The following is a 25,400-nucleotide window of genomic DNA, read 5'->3' on the forward strand; positions in this document are numbered from 1 at the left end:
AAGGGAATATCAGGAAATCAGAAACCTGAGCTGGAAGCTGCATTTGCTACATGACAGTTCCTGAGTATTGACAGGCTGGCAGCAATTGAGAGCACAGGGATGCAAATAATTGAACAGCTGAAGGGTTAATTTCTGCACCATCATCAAACAAAGCACAAAAAACAAAAATGAAGCTTTAGATGTGACCTGATGATGAGCACTTTATAGAACCCCTGGGTCTGAAGCCTGCAGGCTTTATTCCCTTGATCAGTGGAGAGTGTCACTGACATATGAGAGTGTGGAGTCTGAGTGAGAACAGAGAGCAGCTTTAACTGCAAGGTGATTTGTTCAGCTGAAAAATATACCACAGAAAAACCAGCAAACATCCAGAACGATTCATTTGTGTGTAACAGCCAGCAGAAGGATAGTCCCTGAGAGAGAAAAGGAGACAAGGGGAGCTGAGTGTTCCTTTTAATGTAAAAAGGGATTCTCTCTTTTATTTGTCTACTGCTACAGAGACCTTTGAAATAGATGGAACTAGCTGAGATTATGACTGGATTAAGCTTTCCTGCAGTTAAAAGCTATTTTGTATACTAACTACTGAAAGGAGCAGCAGGAGAGCAATTTTTTAACTGCTGTGGTGATTTCTGATTTCTTTTTCCTTAATGTCTGTTGAAGTCAGTCCAAGTCTGTGAGTTCACACCTGTGATTTGTAACGGATGCCACAGTATTTCTATGACATATCACAACTCCTGCATGTGTTAGTTTACAGCTCAAGAGGTGTTGGAATCACAAATTAGATAATGGTAATAAAGATCAGATTAAATAAGTGAGTACACATTTGAAAACATTTTAAATCTGTCATTTTTAATTTTATAAGTGGAAACAACTTTCCTGCAATATCCTCATAGGAAGGAAGGACAGAAGCAGGGAACAAGGGCTATAAAATGCCTAGAAAATGCATGTACTGCTAAAAACTTCAAAAATTAAAGCCAGTAATACAAGACCTTTATTAGTGTCCCACTGAGTCTCAGTTGCTACATCTGGGTTTTTGACCAGCACACCAAAATTTCAACCAATGGCAAGCATTTTGTTTCCTATTCAACACTATATTAAATACTAAATCAAATAATTATTTGCTCCGTAGGAGGGGTTCTGCACTAATATCAGCTGATCATTGCTATTTTCTCTGGAACAGCTCCAGGGGGAGTTTTGCTCTCAGAGCAGCCTGGCCAAAGCCTCACAACAAAGGCAAGGCCCCAAGCTCCAGGGAGGGGAGGAGTGAGCCCTGGGACTCATCCCTGGGAGCTGATGGACAGCACAGGCTGTTAGGACAGAGCTCAGCTGGGATTCTGCAGGGCTTTTCCAAGGTGGAATTCCAAAGAAGGAAGCAAAAGGGAGAGTCTGACATTCCCACATGGCAGTGAAGGACCACTCCAGTAAAGGTCATTTCTCAGGGCTTGCACCTTATAATGGGCTGTGTTTAGCAGGAGTTTGCTACCAGAAACCTTTTAAAATTCTTAGCCACTCATCCAATATTATTACTTTCCCATTAAACATTATGTCCCCAAAATAACAGTATGGATGTATTATGCCCATGCACAAGGGACTATTTGATAAAGATTTTTTTTAATGTCAGGTAAAAAAAAAAAGTGTTCATGTTGAGAATTACGCTGATGAGTGAACTCTTCTTTGAATCATTTAGTGGAGAAATCCCTTACTAATGTCCTGAGGGAACTGCTGACAGTGTGCAATAATTTCTGGTTCAGCGCAGCAGATTACAAGATATCGTGCATTTTATGAAATTCAGGCAAGTGCTTCTTTTGCACTCTGAGATCCATCCCTGAGCTCCCTGCTACGCTCCCAGAAATTAAAGGGCCTGTGACTTTCCTTTTTCAGCTGCAGTGGATGCTGTGGCTGTGAGCTGACTGAGGCACTGTGTGACCTTCTGCTTCATTGCCTTCTACTCCCCAAAGTCCAGCTTCTCCAATTATGTAGCGTTTGTTAAATTCACCTTTGAAGTGAAATACAGTTACTTCCAGAATAATGGTGGAGACTAAGGTTCATGAGAATGTGTGAGGACTTCAGATGAAGCTCTTTCACCTTTAGCATTCCTCCCATTACAACCTGCTTTGTAAAGATTTTTCTCTATTGTTTTACCTTTATTGTGCTTGTTGCTTCAGTGTCATTTTTACCACACATAAATACTGGCATTCAGTGAGAATTTCACCCAACCAGTGTGAAGTTCATAAGATCAGGGAGATTTTTCTCCTAGCTACAGCCTTGCCTCATGATTCTGCATCCCATTGAAGTGCCCTGGTCTTCCTGGCCCTCTGGGGACTGCTTCTCCTCCAGAATATGTTATTCCCATGCAAGCATCAAAGCAAATGTGGAATAAGTGGCTCCCAAGATGTGAAACTGCAAAGAAAAGAACTCTGCTGGAGTACAGGAGAAGAACACAGCCCCTGCCAATACTCCCTTAACTTGTCCATACTGTGAAAAACCATCCATATTTTTTTCTCATAGAGATATTGAAACCCTGACTAGGATTTTTGACAAATTGGGAAAGCTTTTAAAAGCATCAAGCAGAGAGCGTGCATTGTTTTTGTAGGAATATTCTGTATTTCATTATGTGAGAACACTGAAAAACACATTATTTAGCAGATTAGCACTTTTGGCTTTAGTTTTCAAAATGAGGAATTAATACCCCTTGGCTATGCAGTTCATGAGCTGTTTTTGCTCAGGGATGCTCAGTGTAACACAGGCTGCTCCCCTGTTCCTAAAGCTGGAAGCTGAGAAAAACAGCATGTTGCTTTTGAGGTCTTTAGTTACTGATTGCCAGCAAAGCCTCATAAAGCAGAGCTCTTGTCTCATATGATCCAGGAACTGCAGATTCTTCTTCCCCCAGGGTCTCTGAACTTGAAATAAAAGTTTATGTTCCACGTGCCACCTGGATCACAAGGTCCTATGAAAGCTAGAATGCAAAAATAGTACTAGTTGAAAGGTTAATATTTATCACAAAATAAAGAAGGAAAGAAATTTTTTTACAAAGTTTCTTTTGTCTTAACTTCAGTACAAGTTTTCTTGCCTCACTGTAGCCTTCCATGTAACCTTCTCTAATGAGCTGGGTACAAATTAGGAGCTGGCAGGAAATTGCTTCACAAGCACTCAGAAACCGTGTGACAACATTTGCATGAGTCAAGAACATTTTCAGACTGCAGTGACACGGTGCTGTTACCTGCCCCCTCCTGCAGGGAAAGGCAAGGTCTGAGCTCCCAGGTACCTGCACTGACACCCCTCAGTGCCTCCACAGCCAGCCGCAGACACAGACCTGCCTTAACTATTCTTGTGTGCAGCCACTTACAGGTGCTGGCTCATCACATCTGTGCAGGTTCACATCAGTACAGCTTGCAGGAGCAAAGGAGGTGAGGATGAAAGCCTTCATTGCCTGCAGCCAGTATTTGTCTTTGCTCTGAGCCCTGCAGGTTCATTCCCTTCTTGCCTTGCACCGTGCCCTTTGCTATTGCCTCTCTGGAGCAGAGGCATCCTCTGACTTGCAGAGAGCTCAGTGGGGTTGGCTGAGTGCAGATTCATCACTGGAGAGCAATGAGCAGTAATTCACAGACTCAAGATAGCACTTCTGGGAACTGTCATTTCCCAGACGAGCTGTGGACAGCTGCACTTCAAACAGCCTCAATATTGGGCAAATTCAGCATTAGCCAGAAATGATTCTGAGCTCGTCCCTTATGACATGGAAACACAAAAAAGTACTGGGATTGCAGCTGTCCTGCTTGGAGTTCATTTGCCACTTGTGTCCCTTGTTCAGGAGCAGAGGCAGAGATGGATGACTGCCTGGAGACCCTGAAAGATGAGGAGGAGGCTTTGTGGGAGAATGTGGAGTGCAACCGGCACATGCTGAGCCGCTACATCAACCCAGCCAAACTGACCCCCTACTTACGGCAGTGCAAAGTCATCGACGAGCAGGATGAGGATGAGGTGCTCAACTCACTCATGCTGCCCTCCAAAATTAACAGAGCAGGTAATTATCTGGTCAGTGGCTCCATCTGCATCTCTGTCTGAATAGCTTTGCTCTACTAAGTTTGAAGAGAGCCTGAATAAAGTTACAGATTATCAGATAGAAACTCTTTTCTCTTATTTACAGGAGGTTTAAAGTACAGGGGGATTCTGCTGCTATTTTGATAACAAAGGCTCTTTCCAGTGCTGTGCAGAGTGGAGCTCGTGGGGTTCAAATTCCCATTAAAGCCTTGGCAAATATTTCAGTTAACACAAGCAGCAGTCAGTGCCATTCCAGAAGTAGCTTTTCAGCTGTCTTGCAGTACTTTGTGATTTGTCACTGGAAGATCTGCCATCCCTGCCTGGTAAAGGCTGCACTGAATAACTTATCCTTTGAAATTTCTGTTCCAGAGGCCAATGTGCCCACACTCCCTCATAATAACGATCAACACAAACATAAAGAATTGCTGGCATTACTTTATGGGTTCAGCTGAACTCAATCAGCTGGATTTTGCACTGCTCGTAGCTGAGATGAACCTTAGGAACATCAGGGATGTGATATTAGCTCGTGCTGCTCGTGGGGCTGATGTGTCACCTCTCTGCTGTCTGTACCCAGGCCGACTGCTGGACATCCTCCACACCAAGGGCCAGAGGGGCTACGTGGTGTTTTTAGAGAGCCTGGAGTTTTACTACCCTGAACTCTACAAACTGGTGACAGGGAAAGAGCCTACACGGAGATTTTCCACTATTGTTGGTGAGTAGAATCAATCACAAAGGAGTCTGTTGAAGTAAGGACTCTCTGGAAGACTGGCTTGTTTTTTTCAGGCAAGAAGTTAGCTTTTATTCAGGAAATAAAAGCTAATCTTGTTGTAGAATGCTTTTCAGTCCCCTTCAAAGCAAAATGTGGTAGGTAATGTATAAAGCAAAGGGACATCCCAGCTGTCTGAATGAAGCTAAAGGGCGTCAAATGGAATGATAGGCATTACCAGAATTCTCAAGAGAAGCTACATTGGAACAGTGGACTAAATTCCACTGACAACTTACACATGTGCAGCACATTTGAAGCATTTAGATTAATTGTACTTGCACAGATTCATCGTACAAAGGTTGTGCTATTTCCACAGGCTCAGTTGAAACAAGAGAAATGTAAAGACTTCATCTTCTATCCAGACAAGCTGTATGTGTGTATATTGTGATACTGATACCAGTGTTCTGTGTAATATTTGTTCTGTTCCCAGTTAGACATACAGATGTGTGTGATTTGTGTAAATTCTGCACCTCTGTACATATTCTGGGCCTTTTGTTTCTTACATCGTTCTGCTGATCCTACATATTACCTTATTAATAAAGTAACTTAATTAAGGTACTTTACCAGACATTGATAAGCTGTTCAAACCTTTTCAGTGGAGGAGGGACACGAAGGCCTTACCCATTTTCTAATGAATGAGATCATCAAGCTCCAGCAGCAGGTGAAGACAAAAGATGTGCAGCGCTGTGAGCTCCTGGCCAAGTCCCGCCAGCTGGAGGATGAGAGAAAGCAGCTAAAGCTGAACAAGATAGAGCTGCTGACCTTCCAGGAGAGATACAACAAGATGAAGGAGGAGAGGAATAACTACAACGATGAGCTGGTCAAGGTGAAAGATGAGAACTACAATCTGGCCATGAGATATGCCCAGCTGAGTGACGAGAAGAGCATGGCTGTGATAAGGAGCCGGGACCTGCAGCTGGAGGTGAGACAGATGCTCTGGGCAGCAATGGAGGGTGCCAGTGGCATCTGGGAAAATGAGACCTTCTCTGACAGCAGAAAGATGTGGAGCTCTCATTTGCTTTGTTTATCCAGCTGATTAAAGGCATAACTATACAGAAATGCCAACTGCAGTGAGGTGTATTAATGGCAGATAATGAATTAACAGAACAGAATGCAAATAAAAATAAAATTTAAAACATAACTGCCTGCTAGAAACTTAATTTTAGCTTTCTTAGGCTTAGTAATAACTTGGTACAGTTATCCAGCAGCACTGCAGCTGTGGGGGATTTATTCAGAAAGATATCCTGAATTTTCTCATTTTTCCTGATCCAAGTACTCCATGTGCAAAAAGCACAATGTGTGGTCAGCCTCTTATGTGTTCATTCTGTTTCATATCTCTTTATTTATTGGAGGATTGAGAATGTACCACTTTTTTTTAGTCCAGGTATTCTCAAATTTGACAACCAGCCCATATGAGTTGTAGCTGGCAAGTAGCAGGTTTGTACTTGAGACTTCTTCAGCAGTCTCAAGTTGTGGACATTCAGCACCCAATTATCAGCCTCTCATTAGCATTCACAGTTTAAGCTATTTTCCCCTGTATGTTTTCCACCTGGAAGTGAGAGTTTTTTCAGAGCACTAAATGTCAGTGCTAGGGAGGATCCCCTTCCTCTCCTCTTTCTCCTTTTCTCTGCTCCCTCTAGATTGACCAGCTGAAGCATCGCTTGAACAAGGTGGAAGAGGAGTGCAAGCTGGAGAGGAACCAGTCCTTGAAGCTGAAAAATGATATTGAAAACCGACCCAAAAAGGAACAGGTTCTGGAGCTGGAGCGGGAAAATGAGATGATGAAGACTAAAATCCAGGAGTTACAGTCCATCATTCAGGTATAAAAGCCAGATTGCTGCCTTTAAAATCAAAACTCACACATACTCCAGTTACAGTGCAGGAGGTGTTGGCTGAAACCTCTGCTTGCAAAGCTGCAACCAGCAGAAGGGCAAAGTTTGGACAGACAGAAGGCTGCTTGTACAGCTCCCAGCTGCCTGGCGTGCTCCCTGTGCAGACACATGCATGAGGAGGAGTTCTACAAAAATAGTCCTCTAAAAAAATCAAGTGTTCATGAGAAATTGGATCTTCCAAGAGTGCAGTGGTTAATTGCTGAACATTGTACCAGTCTGTCACTACAAATCTGTGTTAAACAGCCAGCACAGAAATTTCTGACAGTGGCTCTGGGTACCCTGTGTTAGGCTGTTGTCATATCTTTGCCAAAAGGTTTTAATGAAGCAGAGGATGATAAAGGTTCCTGTACTTGAGTGGTCACTAAGCACCTGCAGAACCCCGCTGTAACCTGCACAGGGAGCTTCACCAACCTCTGTTAGGGCAGGTAGGGAAAACAGTTGATGTGCAGCACATTCAGGACTCCTCTGTGAACAACTTAGCCAAATATTGGGATAGATGTGAGATTACTTAGCACTTTGTTAGAAAAGGCTTGTGGCATTTTAAATTATCAGTAGAAGGCCTTTCAGAAATGGCTGTAGCCTCTAGCAGTGCCTAACAACTCTTAGTTCTAACACAAATCCAATTCAAAAGTTGAAAAAGAATGTAGAATAGAAGATTCTGAGAGTTCTGGTCCATGTAGATCTCTTATATTAATTGAAATGGTCTTACAGCACTTAGAGAAATAGCTAAAAATAGGATTTAAATTCTCCTAAGTGAAAGTATAAATAAACTCCAACCAGTTTGGTTTAGAAATGCTTAGGTATGCTTATAAATACTGGGTAACCTAAATGTCCCTGAAATCTCCAACTCAGTCTAGATATTTCAAAAATAAATATGCATATTCCTTGCTAGCATTTTATGCTTTTTTCATCTTCCATTTATGGTTCATTTTGGATGGCAATTATGTGTTGGAACCCGCTTTGGTAATCTTGTTCATTTTAAATCTACAAGAAATTATATTCCTGGATGGTGTAGAAAATGAAGCAGTGGTACAAGGTACTCCAGGCATGTTTAATATTCTCTGAGCACAGCCCTGCAAAGCCTGTGCATGCCTTAAAAATTCTCCTGAATATTTTCTTAGGCCCCGCTCTTTGGAAAAGGGTGATTTTTGTGCTCAGTGAGAGCTGATTAATAGAAAAGGGTTTTGAATGCAGGGCTTGGAGTGAAGAATTGTCGCTGCATCCAAACTGGATCAAATTATAGCCAGTACAATAGGCCAGTAAAACAGTTCCTTCATCAGACTATTCTGACAGCAAGACAGATTTTATTCATCTTTTCTGACACTGCTTTAAAATATGAACAAATGTCCATCTTTTCTCCTGCCTTCCCATTGCAGTACCTTGTTCATTTTCTATTCCTCTTGCTTGTTACTGTCTCTGATACTTCTCTCCCTGCAAAACTATTTTCTGTTTCCCTGGCCTGGCTCTAAAAAATGTCTTTCCTCAGGCTGACAAGAGAGGTTTGCCAGATTCAGACAAAGCCATTTTGGATATCCTGGAACACGACCGTAAGGAGGCACTGGAGGATCGCCATGAGCTGGTCAACAAGATCTTCAATCTCCAAGAGGAGATTCGTCATGTGGAGGACTTGAGAGACAAGGTGAGGAATGGAAGGCTAGAGAGATGGAATATCTTAGGCTGGTGCTCAAAATGCCTCTGAGAGCAGTGGTGGCTAACAGTTTGTCATTTCCAGTATCTTGAGGAGAAAGAAGATTTGGAGTTAAAGTGCTCAACACTAGGAAAAGACTGTGAGATGTACAAGCACCGCATGAACACTGTGATGATACAGCTGGAAGAGGTGGAAAAGGAACGGGACCAGGTATCTCACAGTTAAAGTAGGGGGAAATCAATAGCAAAAGCCTCTATCTGCTCTGTGTCACTTTGGGGAATTGTAGGTAATTGGGCCCAAAATACCATTATAAAATAAGCAGTTAAAAGAATTACTTGTTGGGATTTGCATTATGGTAATTAAACACAGGGTAATATTGGGTTGTTTCCACAGTGTAGCATCTGGCAGGCAGGACCAGGATCTTTACAGCAGCTCCTGCAAGGCTTTACATCAGTGTCAAGTCACCCCATTTGCGCTCTGGGACATTTTCCCACCAACCCAGAGGGGGCTGTAAATGAACCACCCTCATCATCATAATTTTTAATGGTACTACTGCGGCACATCCTGGTCCTAATTGCTGCGTTAATGGGTGACTGGGTACCATTCTGTAAGTCCCCGTTGCCAACACCTCCCAAACAAAAGCAGCAGGAGGAGGATCTGCTGCCCAGGTGCCAAGGAGGTTTCGTGCCCCGCTGCAGGCGTTCCGCTCGCGCGACGAGGCTCAGACGCAGTACTCGCACTGCCTGATTGAGAAGGACAAGTACAGGAAGCAGATCCGGGAGCTGGAGGAGAGGAACGACGAGCTGCGCATCGAGGTGGTGCGCAAGGAGGCGTGCATCGTCAACCTGGAGTGCAAACTGCGGCGCCTCTCCAAGGACAGCAACTTCCTCGACCAGGTACGGCTGAGCAAGACAGACACCATCTCTTTTGTTCACAGAACTCACAGAATGACCAGGTTGGAAGAGACCTTAAAGATCATTGAGTCAACCCAGCCCTAGCACCTCAACTAAACCATGGCACCCAGTGCCGCATCCAGTCTTGTTTTAAACACATCTAAGGGATGGTGACTCCACCACCTCCCTGGGCAGACCTTTCCAGAACTTTATCACCCTTTCTGTAAAAAACTTTTTCCTAATATCCAACCCTTGATGCATCTTGAAACTGTGTCCTCTGGTTCTGCCAGTTGCTGCCTGGTGAAAGAGACCCCACCTGGCTACAACCACCCTTCAGGGAGTTGTAGAGAGTGATAAGGAAGAGACTTGTTAAGACTCGCTTTTACAAACATTTTGGTCTGGAAGGGAGAGAGGACTTTTCTAATTCCTTCCCTGAATTAACTGAAAAAAACCCAAAAAACTCCTACAAACTGTCAGTGTTGTGAATTCTTTGCTGTACTGTTTTCCAAATTGTCTGTTATGCACATGGCTTCCCAAAGGCTGCTGTTCCACAGCTTGACTTTAAATGGAAGGGGAAAAATGCAGAAAAATAATTATTTTCTACACCGGGGTAGAAACTACAAATATTTTAGGAATGTAAGTGAAAAGAATTCAGTCTGTGAACAGAAATCCCCAAAACTCTCAGCCCAAATTACTGACTGGGTCTGGAATCACATTCTATGTGAACTCCTGAAGCACTGGAATTGCAATAGGTTCAATTAGATCACTCTAAAGGAAGGTCAAGAGTTTGTTGTACCAAACTGGTCTCAGGAACAAAGTGTTGCCTTGTTTTCTTTAGAGTTTGCCACGGAATCTCCCCATTACCGTTATCTCCCAGGCCTTTGGGAGCTCTGGCCCAAAAGCCAATGGTCAGGAAGCCGATGACTCCTCTACTTCTGAGGACTCTCCAGAAGACAACAAATTCTTCTTGCCTGATCAAGTTCGTCTCAAGAGAAGAGTGAACCTAAAGGGGATCCAGGTGGGTCTGAATTCAAGGCTGGAATAATACAGAGCAGGGACTTTGAGAATTATCAGACATAAACACATGTTGTGGCCGTGCCTCTGAAACTTCTGTAAAGATAAGACTAGATCTGTGTACGATAGTGAGCTGTGTGTGATAGTTTTTGCCCTGTGGTGATTTGCATCTTGAGGAGCAGATCTAATCTGGCTTCATAGACTGCTTTCTGTCCCTTCTCCCCATTTTCTGTTTTCTTCTTGCTTCTGCTGTTCATTCACATTCTTGGAGCATTGTCAATAAATTGATTCTTTGCCTCCTTAACATTAGTGAGAAAAAAAATGACATAATGCCTGAGGTCCAACACACAGTGAAGGTGAAAAACAAAGCATTGGTGGAAAAGCTCTCAGCAGCTGGAAGAAAAAATAGAAAGAAAAGGACACAATCTAGAGCAAAATTAACTATCTAATTTAGAATTAAATTATGGCAATTTCCTCACCCCTAACAGGAAGGGGGTAGCATGAGTTAGGTTCATGCTTTCCCCAACTAGCTGCGTTCACATGGCTATTATCTGATGCTGGATTCACGATCTGTAAAAAAAACCCACAAAAATCTAACATTTGGGCTTTTGAGGTTCTCTTCCCTTTCATCTGCACTTGAATTCTCCCTGCCCTTCATAACCTTTCTGAGCTCTGACTGTCGTTATTACTTACGGCAATAGAGCTGTATTTTTCACTTTGCACACTCCAAAAGGATGCCTGTTGTATTAACAGCTGCCTGAAACCAGTCCCAAGGCACCCACTTCACCTTTTGTCTCTTTTTTTCTTCAGCAGAATCTGGAAATTGCAATGCATTTGGGCCAGGCATTCAAAAGTAGCCAGTTTGCTCTCACTCCATCACTGCTGTTGTATTTAGATACCTAAATATCTTCTAAATTTTGGGTCCTGTTATTTAAAGGAGGGCAAGTATATTACAACATAACAGTGAGAAAAGGTGGTGAAAATATCTGGTTTACAGTGTGTGGTAAATATTCTGCATTTGTTCTGATTTTTGTTCTCCTTCTCTTAGATAAGTCCAAGAGCTAAATCTCCTGTCAGCATGAACAAAACATCAGAGTTTCAAGGTCAGAAAGAGCACTCATGTCCTTATTCCTTTTCCATTGCTTTGTCTCTTTCACTTAATCTCTTTAAGTTGTTTAAACAAATATGCCAACCAGGGAAATTCTTAACTAAGTCCAAGTCAGTAAAAAAACCAAAACATTTTCTCTCACAGTTACACATGTAATGATTAAAAGTGGTCAAGAGTTCTACTTCATTGTCCTCTCCATCCAAAGGTACCTCCCCAGGCACACGATGTGCATCCCATAGCTTACCTAAATTTTCTGTTTACTCAGTTTTCTGTTTAGTTTGCAAAAGTTGTAAAGTCATTTGTGAAACATCTGTACTAAAAATCATTATACCATTCTCCTTTTGCTGTTGGAAAAATCATTCAAGCTGAAAAGGCCCTAATCTAGTGATTGTCTAATGAGTTCCTTTGTCCTTCAGCAAAAGGGAATTAATTTTAAATCTAAAGCATTGCAAAGGCTGGGAGAGGGGGATTGACCCATGCCCTAGCCAGCTGCCAAGCTACCAAATTTGTTACTGTACACTCATGTTTGAGCTACTCCTAATTCCTCTTATTTGTGTAACACTACCCCTGAAACACCAAACCCCATCAGAGGCAGCACTTCCTTCAGTAGTTGCATGTGGCCCTGCTGGATAAAATGTCCTGGGAAACACAGCTCCTGCTCCAAGGAATTCCATGTTAAACAGCAGCTTTGCTGTCAGGCAGTGTGCAGCATTAGCACCAATCAGAGGTGCTGAGGAAGGGAAGGAGTCCACATTCAGTCTGTGTTACCTGGGACTGCTGGGGCATCTCAAGCTTCTTGGTCCTTGCTGTAAATTCTTTGTTGTAACAAAGTGTAATTCAATGAGCTAACCTTGCAAATTGCCAGATTCAGGTGGTGAAATTAAAACATAAATTCATGAAACAATTCTTCTTTAATTTGTCAAATAGCATTCACAGATCTATTAAAAACACCCAGGACAGAGCTGAGAGACAAAGTGGGCAGGAGCGTGTCCAGAGGGTGGGAATTTCTGTGCTTTGCTGGGAACTGCTGGGCAATGGGAACCAGAGCTGCAGGGCAGGGGCTTGTCCAGGGCCCCTGTCCAGTACAAGACCAGCTGAAATGGAAAGAGAACATAAGTGCAATGGCACATCTGTGAAAGGCTCTGCATTGGAAGTGCTCTGACATGCTTCTCTCTGGTGTGTTTTTCTCTGTGTGCTTCCCTTGTCCCCATGAGTGCAGCAGCCAGAGCACAGGATGAAGACGGGGCCGAGGGCAGCACCGGCCGCACGGACACGAGCTCCTCTCTGTCCATCAGCAACTCCATCAGCAGCTGTGAAGTCACCAAGATTGTAAGGATGCCCCTTGCCTGCCTACAGCCATCTCCTCTAATGTGGTTCAGAGCTTGCACAACTTAGTATTAGCTCTTCCCCAGCATCCCAGCTGTGATCCCATTCAAGGCTCTTGTCAGAAGCTCCCTTAATCCTGTTACCAGCATTTTGTTAGAACTATGTTATTAGCCTTTCCCAAAATCACAGAATTGGTTTATGTTTATTTAAAGATATTTCAGAGGTATTTATGACCTCTTGCTGTCTCCTCATGCCATTTAACATTTACTGTTAGAAGAAAGAGATTTGCTTTAAAAGCTGCTTTGTAACTTATCTGAGAAAATTTTAAGTTCTTTTTGAGTTGTATAATGCTTTTCCTCTCTATAAGTAACAGCAAGTGAGGAAAGGGGTGCAGATCACAGTTGGAAATTTCTGCATACCATAGTCAAACCATTTCTTCCCTGCTTGCTATATTCCCATAATCTTCCAAGGTAGATATTCCATTATACATATGTGAGCACTGACACAGCAGGACAGGCAGATAGAGAGAGTGCTCTTGGAGAGTGTTAATAACAAAGAACAAAACATCTTTCTAGAACACCGTGAAAAATGCTGCCCCCAGGAAATTAAAATTATGCTCAAGAATAGCCAGGAAAGAGCTTGCTGCCACTCGTAATAAGCTTAGCTGGGTTAGGAATATTTTTTGGAATATCTGTTGGATGTTTAGATGACTTATACTGTTTTCCTTCTAGTGCAATTCAGGGTTTAGTTTCCAGTGCATGGGAAGATTAATTATTTAATATATAGAGATCTGTATTTTTCTTCCTCATTCCAACTATATATATATTTATATAAGTACACATACTGCTTTTCATCCCCCTCCTCCTATGTCAGCTGTGCCACACACAGAAGTAAAGTTACAATGACTCAGTAAATCAGGCAGTTGTGTGGTCACAGGAGAAGGTGCAGTGCCAGCACACAAGCTGTGCATTGTGCTAAAAACTGGGATATACGAGTGCTCCCGGATTCTGCACAGCCAGAATCAACTTCTCTTCTTTTTCTGTGTGTACTTCTCAGTGCAGAGTACAAGCAGTGCAGAGCACCCTTGCTAATGCTGCTGTGATTTAGAAGTGAGAGCACATTTCAGCCAGGTAACCTTTCTGACACCTTTTGGTTTCTCATTCAAAGCAAACCCTGCGGAACCGCAACGACAGCATCATGTCCACCACCCCCGAGCCTCCCGGCAACGACTCCATCGTGCGGCGCTGCAAGGAGGACACCCCTCACTGCAGGTGGGGAAACCTGCCCTGAGCCTGCTGCCACAGGGACAGGGGAAAAGGGCTCTAGAGCTCCTCTGGAGGTTGCAGAGCTTCACAGAATTCACAGAATCACGTGGTTGGAAGAGACCCCAAAGATCACAGAGTCCAACCCATGCCCTAAAACCTCAACTAAACCCTGGCACCCAGTGCCGCAACCAGGCTTTGTTAAACACACCCAGGGATGGTGACTCCACCACCTCCCTGGGCAGAACATTCCAGAACTTTAACTCCCTTTCTGTAAAGAACTTTTTCCTGATACCCAGCCTATATTTCCCTTGACACAGCTTGAGACTGTGTCCTCTGGTTCTGTCTGTAAGGAATAGGATTAACCTAAGCTTCTCAAAGCTCATCCCACATTTTGTCCAAGGCACTCAGGAATCTGAAGTTCAGCTGGGATGAATGACACAGTGACAGCACTGCAGCACTGACTGTAATGGATAGAAACACAAACAGGACTGGAACACCTCAGCACTGATGCTATTGGAGAGAGTGCTCTCCCTAACTTTGCACACTGATCCAGCTTCAGTTTTTGCCCCTCATCTCCCTGCTGCCCTCATGTCCCTGTTCTTTCCCTTCTCTCTGGAAGCTGCAGAAGTAGAGCAGAGCTGCTTGCAGGTTCTGTGAGGTGTGAGGGGAGAAGTGGAGGAGGGAGCTGGTATTTGTGAGTGTCAGGCTTTGTTTCTCAGCAGAGAAGGGAGGGGAGAGAGGCTTTGCCCTTGGCTTCACCTTCTGCTGCAGCTTCCACTTCTGTCAGGTCAGGGCCCCTGGAGTTCCCCTGGCAGTGAAATCACATCAGCTGGTGAGTGGGAAGTTGGTGGCAGGAAGGAAAGAGACCTCTCCAGCCTCACAGTTCCTAAAGGGAACTGACCCCTTTTCTAAAAGGTTTTTTGTAAGGTGATACTCAGGCATGCTGTGTTGGTGTGGTGTCAATAGCATCAGTGTCTGCATCAGAAATACCAGGAGACACAAATACATTCCCTAAAGGTAGCAAGCAAAAGGAGAAAAGAACAGAGCAGACCAATTTAGAAGAAAGCAATATATGTGGAGGGTTTAGATCTTTATTAGATCTGTTTTTAATATCTAATCTTTATTAAAACTTTATTCATATTTTTATGTTTTTCAAAACAATCTGATCTTGGGCAGACTGCCTCTCTCTCTGGACAGCTTTGCAAGACAGCTTTCCACTGAGGGCATCCTCAGCTGGTTCTCCCACATAATTTTCTAGGCTGCTGAGGATTTAAGCAGTGTTTATTTTAGTCTCCCTTAGCTTCTCCTTCAGTGTCCTCCAAGTTCCTTTTTAAAGTGTGTTGTAACAATTCAAGATGGAGAAAAGGGGTTTTTTATTAATGATTTGAATGTTTTGTGCTTCAGGTGCTTGAGAAGCCTTTGGCATGCCTGAACTTTTCAATATTTGCAGTGTATTACAGAACACAGTGGAGATTACATGGAGATTATTCATCTTGAGGACTTATTTCATTGTAACTCTGACTGTATTCTGTTCTATGTGTTAAAGCATTGGAAGACTGAGTCGTACTGAAATCTGAATTTTCCCCTCATATTAGATATTCTTCATGTGGAAAGAACTGGTACCCTGGAACAAGGTCTGAATGGGGACTTACTATGTTGAGCTGATAATCACTAAAGTCAAGTATCTCAAGAGCCTGTCCAAAAGTTCAGTGTAGTTTATAACTTTATAATGAGCATGATAAATTTTTGGAACTTATTTGTGAACATAATCCAGAATAATTGCTGTTTGCAAGCCAAGTTGCAGGTTTCACAGTTCATCTCTTCTTAATTTGTGTGGAAAAAAAAGGTGAGATCATCATTTAATGTAGGAAAAGGTACATTATTTCCCTGCTTATGCATGGAGTAAAAATAGCTGATCCTCTGCAGCCTGGCTGCAAAAATTCACCCTTCAGCTGAAGCCAAATATGAGAAATATCAGCTCCACAGGAGACCTACAAATCATTTTGAATGGGAAAAACAACAAGCTGTTATTTAAACAGCTTTGCAACCAAAGGACATGCTTTAATGAAGTCCTTCCAGTGAAGCTGTCAGATCAGTGATTTGGCTGGACAGCCCCAATACCCCTGTAAGAACAAAATTTTAGTGAACTTAGAGTGGCTTTAAGGCCAGCCAACCCAGTCATCTTTGCAGGAATGGCAGTGCCACTGGGAGCTGGGCTGGGACCAGAGCTGTGGCAGTTCCTGTGCAGAAGCCTGGGGCACTTTGCCATTCTGTACTGCAGGTACCTGAGCAGCTATGAGAGCTACCCTGAAACTGCTAAAAAATGCTTCAAGTACTTTAAATCAAGGGGATAAATGATTCCTCTTCTGCTGCACCTCAGTAACTTCCCTTGCATTCACTCTGTCCAGCAGTGAACTTCTGGCTTTTTGCTCAGTTGTGGAAAACCCCCATGGTGCAGTGCATGCACAGCAGGCATGGTGCAGCCCTTTCTCTCTGTGCTGAACCAAGTGTGGTGTGAGTCACACACCAGACCAGTCAGCAGCTTCCTGTTGTCCTCAGCAAAATCTTCATTCCCTCACTACTGCTGGCAGTTCTTCCTTCTGAACTTGCTGTTTCACATGTTTCCCATGCTGGCTGACACATCTTGTCTCCTGTCCTTTTTTGTATCTTCCCTGGACCCTCAAGGATGTTGCTTGCTTATTTTTTTGCAGCTGCACCATTGCCTGATGCAACATCTCCAACATCTTCCTTTTTCACAGAAGAAGTTCCTCCTTCAGAACTTCATGAAATCTACTGAAGCTGGAAATCTGCTGAAAGCTTGAAAGCTTTCTCTCTCTTCCATTATCTCATGCTTTGTTTTTAATTCCAGCCTGGTTGAAGAGGACAATGACAGCTTTGGATGTGATGCTTTGGAGATGGATGGTAAGCAAGAGGATATCATATATAATTGAAATATGATCTAATATGTGATCAGCTCCCTAGCTACAGAGACTGTCAGATAACCAGCCCTGCTCTAAGTAAATGGGACGCACAGCCTGTGAGTAAATCAAGGAAACAAAGGATCAGCCAGTGGTGAGAAGGGGAAAGCAGTCATTCCTGAAAAACTAAGAGGGAAAAGGGTTCGTTTTGTTACCACAAGGGTGGTAACAGGGTTGTCCAGTGTGTTTTAGCCAAATTCTTCATCCTTGGAGACATCAAAACCCAGCTGGACAAAGTCCTGAGCAATCTTCTTGAGCTGACCCTGCATTGACGTCTGACTAGACAGTCTCCAGAGGTCCATTCCCACTTTCTGTTCTATGAGAATGGCATTCCTTGTGCCATGTCCTGTGGATATGAATCACATCTCTGCATGAAGAGTTTCCTACTTCAGCTTTGGCTAGGATCAATTAAAATTAATTTTCCCCTTTTCCATCTTTGTCACTTTATCTAGGACTCATTATCATTCTTGTTACTCTTTCCAGATGACAGTCATGACAGGCATTCACATGGAGCTCCTTCAGTGCACTCTTCCTCTTCTTCTCATCAGTCAGAAGGCCTGGATGCCTATGAGCTTGAGCATGTCAACTCCATATTTAGAAAGTTCTCTCTGGAAAGGTATTTGAGATGCCAGTTTACTTGCCTTAGAGACTGAGAGGAAAGGGTGCAGTGGTAGAAACTCTCTATTTATTTATTAGTTGCTGAAGTTATAACAGCAGGAGTGATTATGGTGGCAGCAGTACAACGCTATCTTGGAGCCCTTTCATGTTCTGTAAACCCATGAAGGTCAGCCTAAAAATTCAAAAACTTCAAGGCAGACAAAATGTTCTAAAGGCTTCAACTTCTTGTGATCTTGCTATCTTGCTGCAAGAGCTTGCTGACTGGAGAACTGTTATGCACTGAATTTTCAGAGTTGCTCTTCTCCAGAACTTTTGCAATAACGAGGAGGTTTTCTTTTAGAGTCCTTAGATCCTAGTGTTTGATAATGCTAGAAGTTTATTTGCATATCTCTAATTTCTCATGCATTCATTTAACTCAGAGTGAGATAACTGGTTGTCCCTTCCTCTCCTGGCCACAGACCCTTCCGTCCCTCTGTCACGTCCGTGGGCCGCATCAGGAGCTCGTGTCACACGGTCCACCGCGTGACGCTCAACGGGGACAGCCTCAACTCGGAGATCACCCTGCTCGGGGGCAATGACAAAGGCAGCTTCGTCAGCTCTGTCAAGACAGGCTCCCTGGCAGAGAAAGCTGGCCTTCGGGAGGGACACCAGATCCTCCTGGTGAGCATGACATCGTCACCAAGCACCCTGGGTGTCTGCCCACCCACCTATGCTGTCCCTGGCATCCCATGAGCGCAAGTTCAACAATGCTTCTGCCAAGTTTCTCTTTGCTTAGTTTTTCCTCCATTGCAAATGTTCCCAAACCATTTCCCTGTTCAAATACCTCCAAGGGGGAAAAACAACCCCCCACAATTTATATTCCTGCACTTCTTACTCCGAGGGAAGCCTGGGATTGTGCAAGTGCTGCAGCTCTGTTGACTGCTAGCATTCCTAATCTAAGAGAAAAAGAATTATATAATTAGAACATAATCTACATTCTGGTAACAAAGTGTCTGCCTTGTTTAATAAGAAAAAGATCATGGCACTTTAAAAAAATGGTTTAATTGACTCAGAGATTGAACTTGCACTGAAGAGTAATATTTCTTTCATATCTAGTTGGAGGGCTGCATTAAAGGGGAAAATCAAAGTGTTCCTTTGGATACTTGCACAAAGGAAGAAGTTCACTGGACAATTCAGAGGTGCAGTGGTCCAGTAACACTCCAGTATAAATCAAATCATGAAGGTAAGAACAAAAGTATTTCTTAACTCAAGTAGTCCCAGCGCTTTTATAGCAACTTGTCTGGAAGAGAGTGGCAGGACCAGCATATCCTTTGTATTGGGATAAATCTGGAGCATGCCACTGGTGTTAATTACAGCTCCTCTCTGGAACTGCTTCAGCTTTTAGCCTGCTGTCTGAGAAAAAAAAACAACATGTGCTTGTCAACAGGAGTCTGAAAAATTTACATGGTGGCCAATAGCAACATGACTCATGAAACACACTCAAGCTTATTTTTATGTATAGTTTTCTGCAATACGATGCAGTGAGCTGAGTGATCTTTATCCAGCTGGTCGATTTAGCATTTACCTGATGGAGTTGCCCTGTTTATTACCTTTGTGGCTTTATCTTATCTTTAACAGCTGGAGTTCATGTGTGGCGAATAGAATTTGATTTTAGAGTTCAGGTTCTATAATGATAATTTCAGGTTATGGATCAAAAATTACATTCCAAAATCCATTCTTTACTGGCGTGTATAAATGGGCATTCATGTTTTTTATGCTGGTTAGAGAATTTCAGCTGCATAGATCATGCAGGAAGTGATGCCTTTGATTTTCTTTGATGTTTTCAATTGTAGGAAAGACTATTGCAATTTTTTGAGCATCACTTAACTGCCGATAAAGCATGTTATAGATTCTGGGAGTGCCAATTAGAGCTAATAATAAGGAGAATAGCTTGTCATTAAAATTGGTGGCAGAACTCACATGGTACTTAGAGGGCAGAGCTATAGCTGTGTCTGTGTCTTTGCTGAGAAGTTCTTTGTTCCACAGGTCTTGTGGGGAGTACTGAGAATGGAGTTACCTAAAAGTAGCATTATATTGAGAATATTCCCACAGAGCTGACAGCAGCAGTGTGGGCTGTCCCTGAGTCAGTGCCCCTTCAGTGTCTCTGAGGTGCAGGCCCATGATCTTGCTGGAGCTACTGCAAGCAGCACTCTGGAAGTACAAACCTCTCTCAGAGGAACCTCAGGAGTTTGTGCATTCCCAGAGGGAATGCAGCAGCAGCAGAGTGGAGCTCCTGCCTCACCCCTTCCCTCCGTGCTGCAGGGTACCGCAAGCTGCTGTCGGAGCTGGAGGAGGGGCTCATCACCTCGGGGGACTCCTTTCACATCCGCCTCAACCTGAACATCTCCAGCCAGCTGGACTGCTGCTCCCTGTCGGTGAAATGTGATGAGATCGTCCACATTCTGGACACCATGTACCAGGGCAGGTGTGAGTGGCTGTGTGCCAGGGTGGATCCCTTCACTGACAGGGACCTGGAGATGGGGACTATTCCCAGCTACAGCAGGTGAGAGTGATACTGAGTGACCATTACTGAGAGCAGGGATCTAGAAACAGAGAACTTAATTACTGCTGTAAGGAAAGAGGTGTCTGTGGCTTAAATTTTGAGATAAGGTCTGATGTAAAACTGTAGTATGAGCTATAAAAGTTAAGAACAGAGATTCCAGATGTTGCCTGAAAAAATGAAATGAATCCCTCAAAAAGTATCATATGCAAATATTCCATGGATATTTTTTAGTCCTTAACTGAACTGCAGTTCTTCATATAGTTCCTGCCTTTACTGCATGGTTCAGTCAGTCCTCTCTGCTATTTCTATTTCATCTTTTCTGTATCCACAGACCCGTTGCAATCCAGCTTTCTTGTGAGTGGTTTCAAAAATATCTTGATCTGTGTGATTTCATCCTTTCTTTCAGAGCCCAGCAACTCCTTTTGGTGAAGCTGCAGCGGTTGATGCACAGAGGAAGCAAAGATGAGACAGAAAACTCCTACAACACCCTTCGGGCCCTGCGGGTAAGTATCTACAAACAGAGTCCTTTTAACACCTCATACTCCCCTGCTATTGGTTTTTCATTTTCATTATGATTTTACAGAAATTCCTGTTTACACTCTTTGTAGGTTTTGATTGTGTCAGGCAATGGGCACCTTCTGTTTGCTTTAAATAATATTGTCCCTGGGAATGAACCCCACTCTGGCTCACTATTAACCCTTCCAGCTAGGAGGGACTACACTTAAAAAGTCCAAACTCTGTTCTCTGTGTTAGTTACCCTTTTCATGCTTCCATACCTGTAAACATTTAAGGCATCTTCATGTACACATGAGGAAGAAGCTGTGTCCTTGTAGATAATAATCAGAATTATTTCTCTCCTATTGTGAATAAGCCTGTAAACCACAGAGTCTGTTGTCCCACTTTAGAAAGACCTGAAGACCTGTCTCTTCCAGCCTGGATGCTGAGGAGAGAATTGAGATGATCAGGCCTTCACACACAGCAGTCCTTCAAATTTTCCCTTTTCCATCACTAAAAGCATTTTTAGACCCCAAAATTCCATTTTTACATAATTAAAACTGCCTTCCTGGTATTTTAGTTACCATAAGTTACTTTTAGAGTCTGGGAGACATTTCATGCTTCTGAGTTTTACAGAGACAAGTAGACAGTGCTTGTGCTTGATTTCAGTCAAGGTTAAGTGTCACACATTCCTTCTGTGCTCACGGCCCCACTGATCAAAGGGACAGAGATCACTGGCAGAGGTGCTTGTGAAAGCAAAAGCTGTGCATGCTCTTTCTTAGTGCAGAAATTATCTCTTTCTTAGGTGTGGAGACCAGTCTGTGAACAAAGGAATGTGCAGAGCAGTGAAAAAGTGTTTGTCAGCACAGGCTGTGCTATGCCCACTGTTTAGAACATTGTATTTGGGATAGGTATCAATCACTATCCCTTTTATTGGAAAGAGAAAATATCTGGCTTGGCTTCTTTTGTTTCTCAAATGTTATGATTAAAAAATACAGAAAAGAGAGGGGGTGAGAAAATCTCCTGTGTTATTTTTTACTAGAATACATTGCAGCCAGAGGAGCCTGCCCTGCAGAACGACCCCAAAACCAGCCCTCGCCTATCCAGAGCAAGCTTTCTTTTGGGCCAGATTTTACAGGTAATAAAGTTCAAATCCTCAGTCTGAAATAGTGGATCTGAACAGTAGATATTCTCAGGCTATCCTAATTCGCCCCCAAATCCCAGCTCAGGTCTAGAGGTCGTATTGGAATTTATTCCTATCAAAAAGAGATTTAATACATGAAGGAGAAGGATGGGTTGTGTTTTCTGTTGTGATGTGGGGTGTTTGTTTTCAAGAGCATGGCTTCCATTACAGATGTGCCTTGAGGAATTCTACACATCTGCCATCAGAGGCTGAAATGTGCTTTGTTTGTACCATGAGGACAAATCCAATGGGCTGGATCAAATCTCCAAGTCTCTGAGATAAGACTCTATCAGAAAATAGTCCTTTAATTGTGGGCCAGTGACTCTGAGCATGACAGAGACTGTGTGGGTGAAAGATAAAGCCTTGTGAAGGAAGGTGATTGGGAAACGTTAGCAAATACACAGGAGGAGGAGTTAATATTTGGATAGAAGAATGGGCAGGTGGATGAGGAAGGAAAGCATGAAGCCTATTTCTCATGTAAAATGACTGTAAAAAGATGCCATTTGGGAGTTTTTAAGTCTCTCTGGCAGAGCAAAGAAGAGGCAGTTTGGATATAGGCTGCGAGACATTTGTGCATATACTCTGGGTATGATGTACACATCAGTGCTTGTACTGGTGATAGCAGGGAGCTCTGTGAAGGGAAAACATGCCTCTTAAGAGCAGAGAACAAAACAACAAATCCCAAAGGGGATTAACACAGGCTCTGAAACAGATCTATGATATTTAAAGAGTCTTAGAATTCAGTCCACAGATCCATGGAGTCCTGTCTTTGATAGACACAAGTGATTCAGATCTCGTAGGTAACGAGCATTGGCTGATGAATACATGGGAGGGTAAATAATGCAAAAAACGAGGCTCAAACCTCTTTTTTTTTTTTTTTTGTTCACATTTTTAGTTTGTCAGTAGGTCTGAGAACAAATACAAACGAATGAACAGCAACGAGCGGGTCCGCATCGTCACAGGCTGGCCCTCGGGCCTGGCACTGAGCTCATCCGAAGGCAAGAAGCAGCTGCCTGATAAACTGGAAGGTAAAAATCTAAAACAACCTTTACACACACAGCACTGACACAAAGGCCTGCAGAAACACCTACAGAACAGCATGGCTGTGAAATGTATCACAGGTCTTGCATTTGTGGTCCACTCTGCAATAGTTCAACAGCAACTGTGACCAAAACTGCTTTTGCTAAAAGAGCTTGGGGCACTAAGCCTTCACAGGCAGCTCCAGGACACAGAAATGTCCTGGTTGGCTGGCAGTTCTTCCTAGGTGCTTTCTTGTCTTTTGCTCCAAAACATTTAACTTGGAGCCTAAAGTCACGCTAACAAGCAGAGAGTCTCCAAGCAAATATTGTGTTGAAGAGATTAAGAAATAACCTTTTGAAAGCAAAAGGCAGTTGAATTATTTAGTATTAGATTGGACATCATAGTGCTGTGAGTGTAGTAAAAACAACCCCAGTAAAAGGGAAGGAGGGCCAGTATGACTAACCATGTCATTTCTGGTTCATGTGTGTCTCCTTTTCTTTTTCTCCAAATATTGATGGAGAGGAACCCTGAGGATAAATGTCTTGTTCTTTGCTCAGATTTGGATTCAGAGAGTGAACTGGACAAGAAGCTCAGTCTGATCCCTTATAGCTTGGTGAGGCCCATCCACTGCGAGCGCAGGCGCCCCGTGCTGTTCACCCCCACCATGCTGGCCAAGCCCTTGGTGCAGAAACTTCTCAACTCTGGAGGTGCCCTGGAATTCAACATATGCAAGCCAGGTAATAGGATAAGAGAGGGCCGTGACTGTCAGCTCTCAGTGTTGGAAATATGAACATATATATGCGTGCACACGTAGGGGAATGCACATGTGAGAGTTGCTTGAGGTACTTCGAGTCACATCAGAGTGATGTGTAGCTGTAAATCCTGCTTTTTGAGACTATCTGGGATATTTGAATGTTTTTGAGACAGCCAGTACACATAGTTATGAGATTCTGTGTCTATAAATATTATCCATGTGTATGCTGTGTGGTTGCTAGGCTGCCCCTCAGAGACTGAAATGCTGTGAGTGCTCTTTCTGTTTGCATACTGTTTGCATACTGCATATCTAGGCAATGCGAAATTTTGATTAATTTGTTTCTAGTATTTGCTATTATGAGGAATATCTTCCCTAGAGCAACTTTAGGTTTCTGTCTCATCCAAGCTGTGAAGATTGTGCATTTGATCTACTGGAAAGACTGATTTTCTTCCATGCTAAGTATTTACTATTAAAGCAGTACGCAGTGCCGTGATGGCTGCAGGGCAGGATTGTATACAACCCAGCATTAAACAGAGCTGACGTTTCATTTTTACACTAATATTGAATACCCACAGCATAGTATGCAGCCTTACAGTCATCCAGACAGAGAAACTGAGAAGTTAAGTATTATAATAAATATCCCCTGTCTTGCAACATAAAACAAAAGCTTTGATGTAGAGCTGCAATTCACAAGGGGGCCAGTATCACACATTGCAACCTAAGCCAAATTTTTTTGAAACTTTAAACACAAATGTTGGAACACTAAATCCTTGTTTTAGGATCCTGTGCTGAAGAGACCACCTTTTTTTAGCACTTCTCAGCATCCTCCATCCCTGAACTGCTACTATATAACATTAGGTGCAGGAATTGTATTTACTGTTTTAATTTAATGCCTTCATAGTGTTGTAGTAATTGCCCAAGGACTCATTGGTGCAGGATATAGCTGAGAAGCTCAGCTGTGATCAGATTAGGCTTTAATTGAATTCAATGGAAGAAATGAGGCAGCTGTTAAGACAATTCATTGCTCATGCTCCTTCCCTGAACCATCCTTACATCCCATGTGAAGTACTACTGGATACTTTTCTACGTGTTCTGCTGCTGTAAATTTGATTCTGTCCCCATCCACATCTCTTCCTAGATATTGTAACAAAGGAAGAGTTCTTAAGGAAGCAAAGGACAGAGACTGTCATCTTCAGCAGAGAAAAGAATCTGAACACATACGAATGTATTGTACCTGCCAACATCGAGGCTGTGGCTGCCAAGGTGCTCACAGTGCTCTGTGTCCCTTCTCTGGGCTCTCTGGGAACCTCTCTGCAATGTCCTGGATATCAGACTGACCAATTTACAGTTGCATGTTCTCTCTCCTGCCCTCCTTCAATCTCAGATTTTTATTTATTCCCCCAAATGGCTTTTATTTGTGCTCTTAATTTTCCTTTTCTTTCCCATCCTCAGCCATATCCTTTTATGTTCTCCCTCATTCCCTGTGATGACCCACATAGATGCAGCTAAATATCCTTTCATTTTCTGTGCTCCATCCTTTATTCATTTCCTTTTCATATCATAAGTATATATGAATACATGAGAGAGTAAGAGATACAAGGACCTAGACAAAGGAAAGAGAAGCCTGAAACCCAGACACAGGGGTGTACAGAACAAAGATAACAATGCCCAAGACAGAGATCTAATGTCAAGTAGAGTAGATTTGATGCACAGCATGGAAAAGAAGGAGAATTAAAGTGATGGTTTTTTGTCTCAAAAGTAGTTGCAGTAGATGTTCTTTCTGAACAAAAAGCAAAGTCTGCGTGTTTGGGTCTATATGTAAAACTGGTATTTTATCATACTTTTCATCTTTAGAGCATTCCA

General features: G+C 43.0%; 1 protein-coding gene across 1 annotated transcript in view; it reads left to right on the forward strand.

The window, feature by feature from the left end:
* CARD11 (caspase recruitment domain family member 11) overlaps positions 1–25,400 on the forward strand; it is a 44,523-nt gene that overhangs the window by 16,739 nt on the left and 2,384 nt on the right. Inside the window, exons 2-22 of the mRNA XM_084216172.1 lie at positions 3,806–4,018; positions 4,610–4,747; positions 5,398–5,723; positions 6,442–6,621; positions 8,180–8,332; positions 8,426–8,551; positions 9,040–9,237; positions 10,073–10,252; positions 11,297–11,351; positions 12,576–12,685; positions 13,850–13,953; positions 16,817–16,869; positions 17,409–17,541; positions 18,002–18,203; positions 18,639–18,765; positions 19,845–20,085; positions 20,492–20,588; positions 21,623–21,718; positions 22,659–22,791; positions 23,341–23,520; positions 24,676–24,800. Coding sequence (XP_084072298.1) covers positions 3,806–4,018; positions 4,610–4,747; positions 5,398–5,723; positions 6,442–6,621; positions 8,180–8,332; positions 8,426–8,551; positions 9,040–9,237; positions 10,073–10,252; positions 11,297–11,351; positions 12,576–12,685; positions 13,850–13,953; positions 16,817–16,869; positions 17,409–17,541; positions 18,002–18,203; positions 18,639–18,765; positions 19,845–20,085; positions 20,492–20,588; positions 21,623–21,718; positions 22,659–22,791; positions 23,341–23,520; positions 24,676–24,800 — 3,170 coding nt within the window. The remainder of the gene's footprint in view (positions 1–3,805; positions 4,019–4,609; positions 4,748–5,397; positions 5,724–6,441; positions 6,622–8,179; positions 8,333–8,425; positions 8,552–9,039; positions 9,238–10,072; positions 10,253–11,296; positions 11,352–12,575; positions 12,686–13,849; positions 13,954–16,816; positions 16,870–17,408; positions 17,542–18,001; positions 18,204–18,638; positions 18,766–19,844; positions 20,086–20,491; positions 20,589–21,622; positions 21,719–22,658; positions 22,792–23,340; positions 23,521–24,675; positions 24,801–25,400) is intronic.

The sequence above is a fragment of the Fringilla coelebs genome, assembly GCF_963513975.1.
Source record: "Fringilla coelebs genome assembly, chromosome: 16".
NCBI classification, from domain to species: domain Eukaryota; kingdom Metazoa; phylum Chordata; class Aves; order Passeriformes; family Fringillidae; genus Fringilla; species Fringilla coelebs.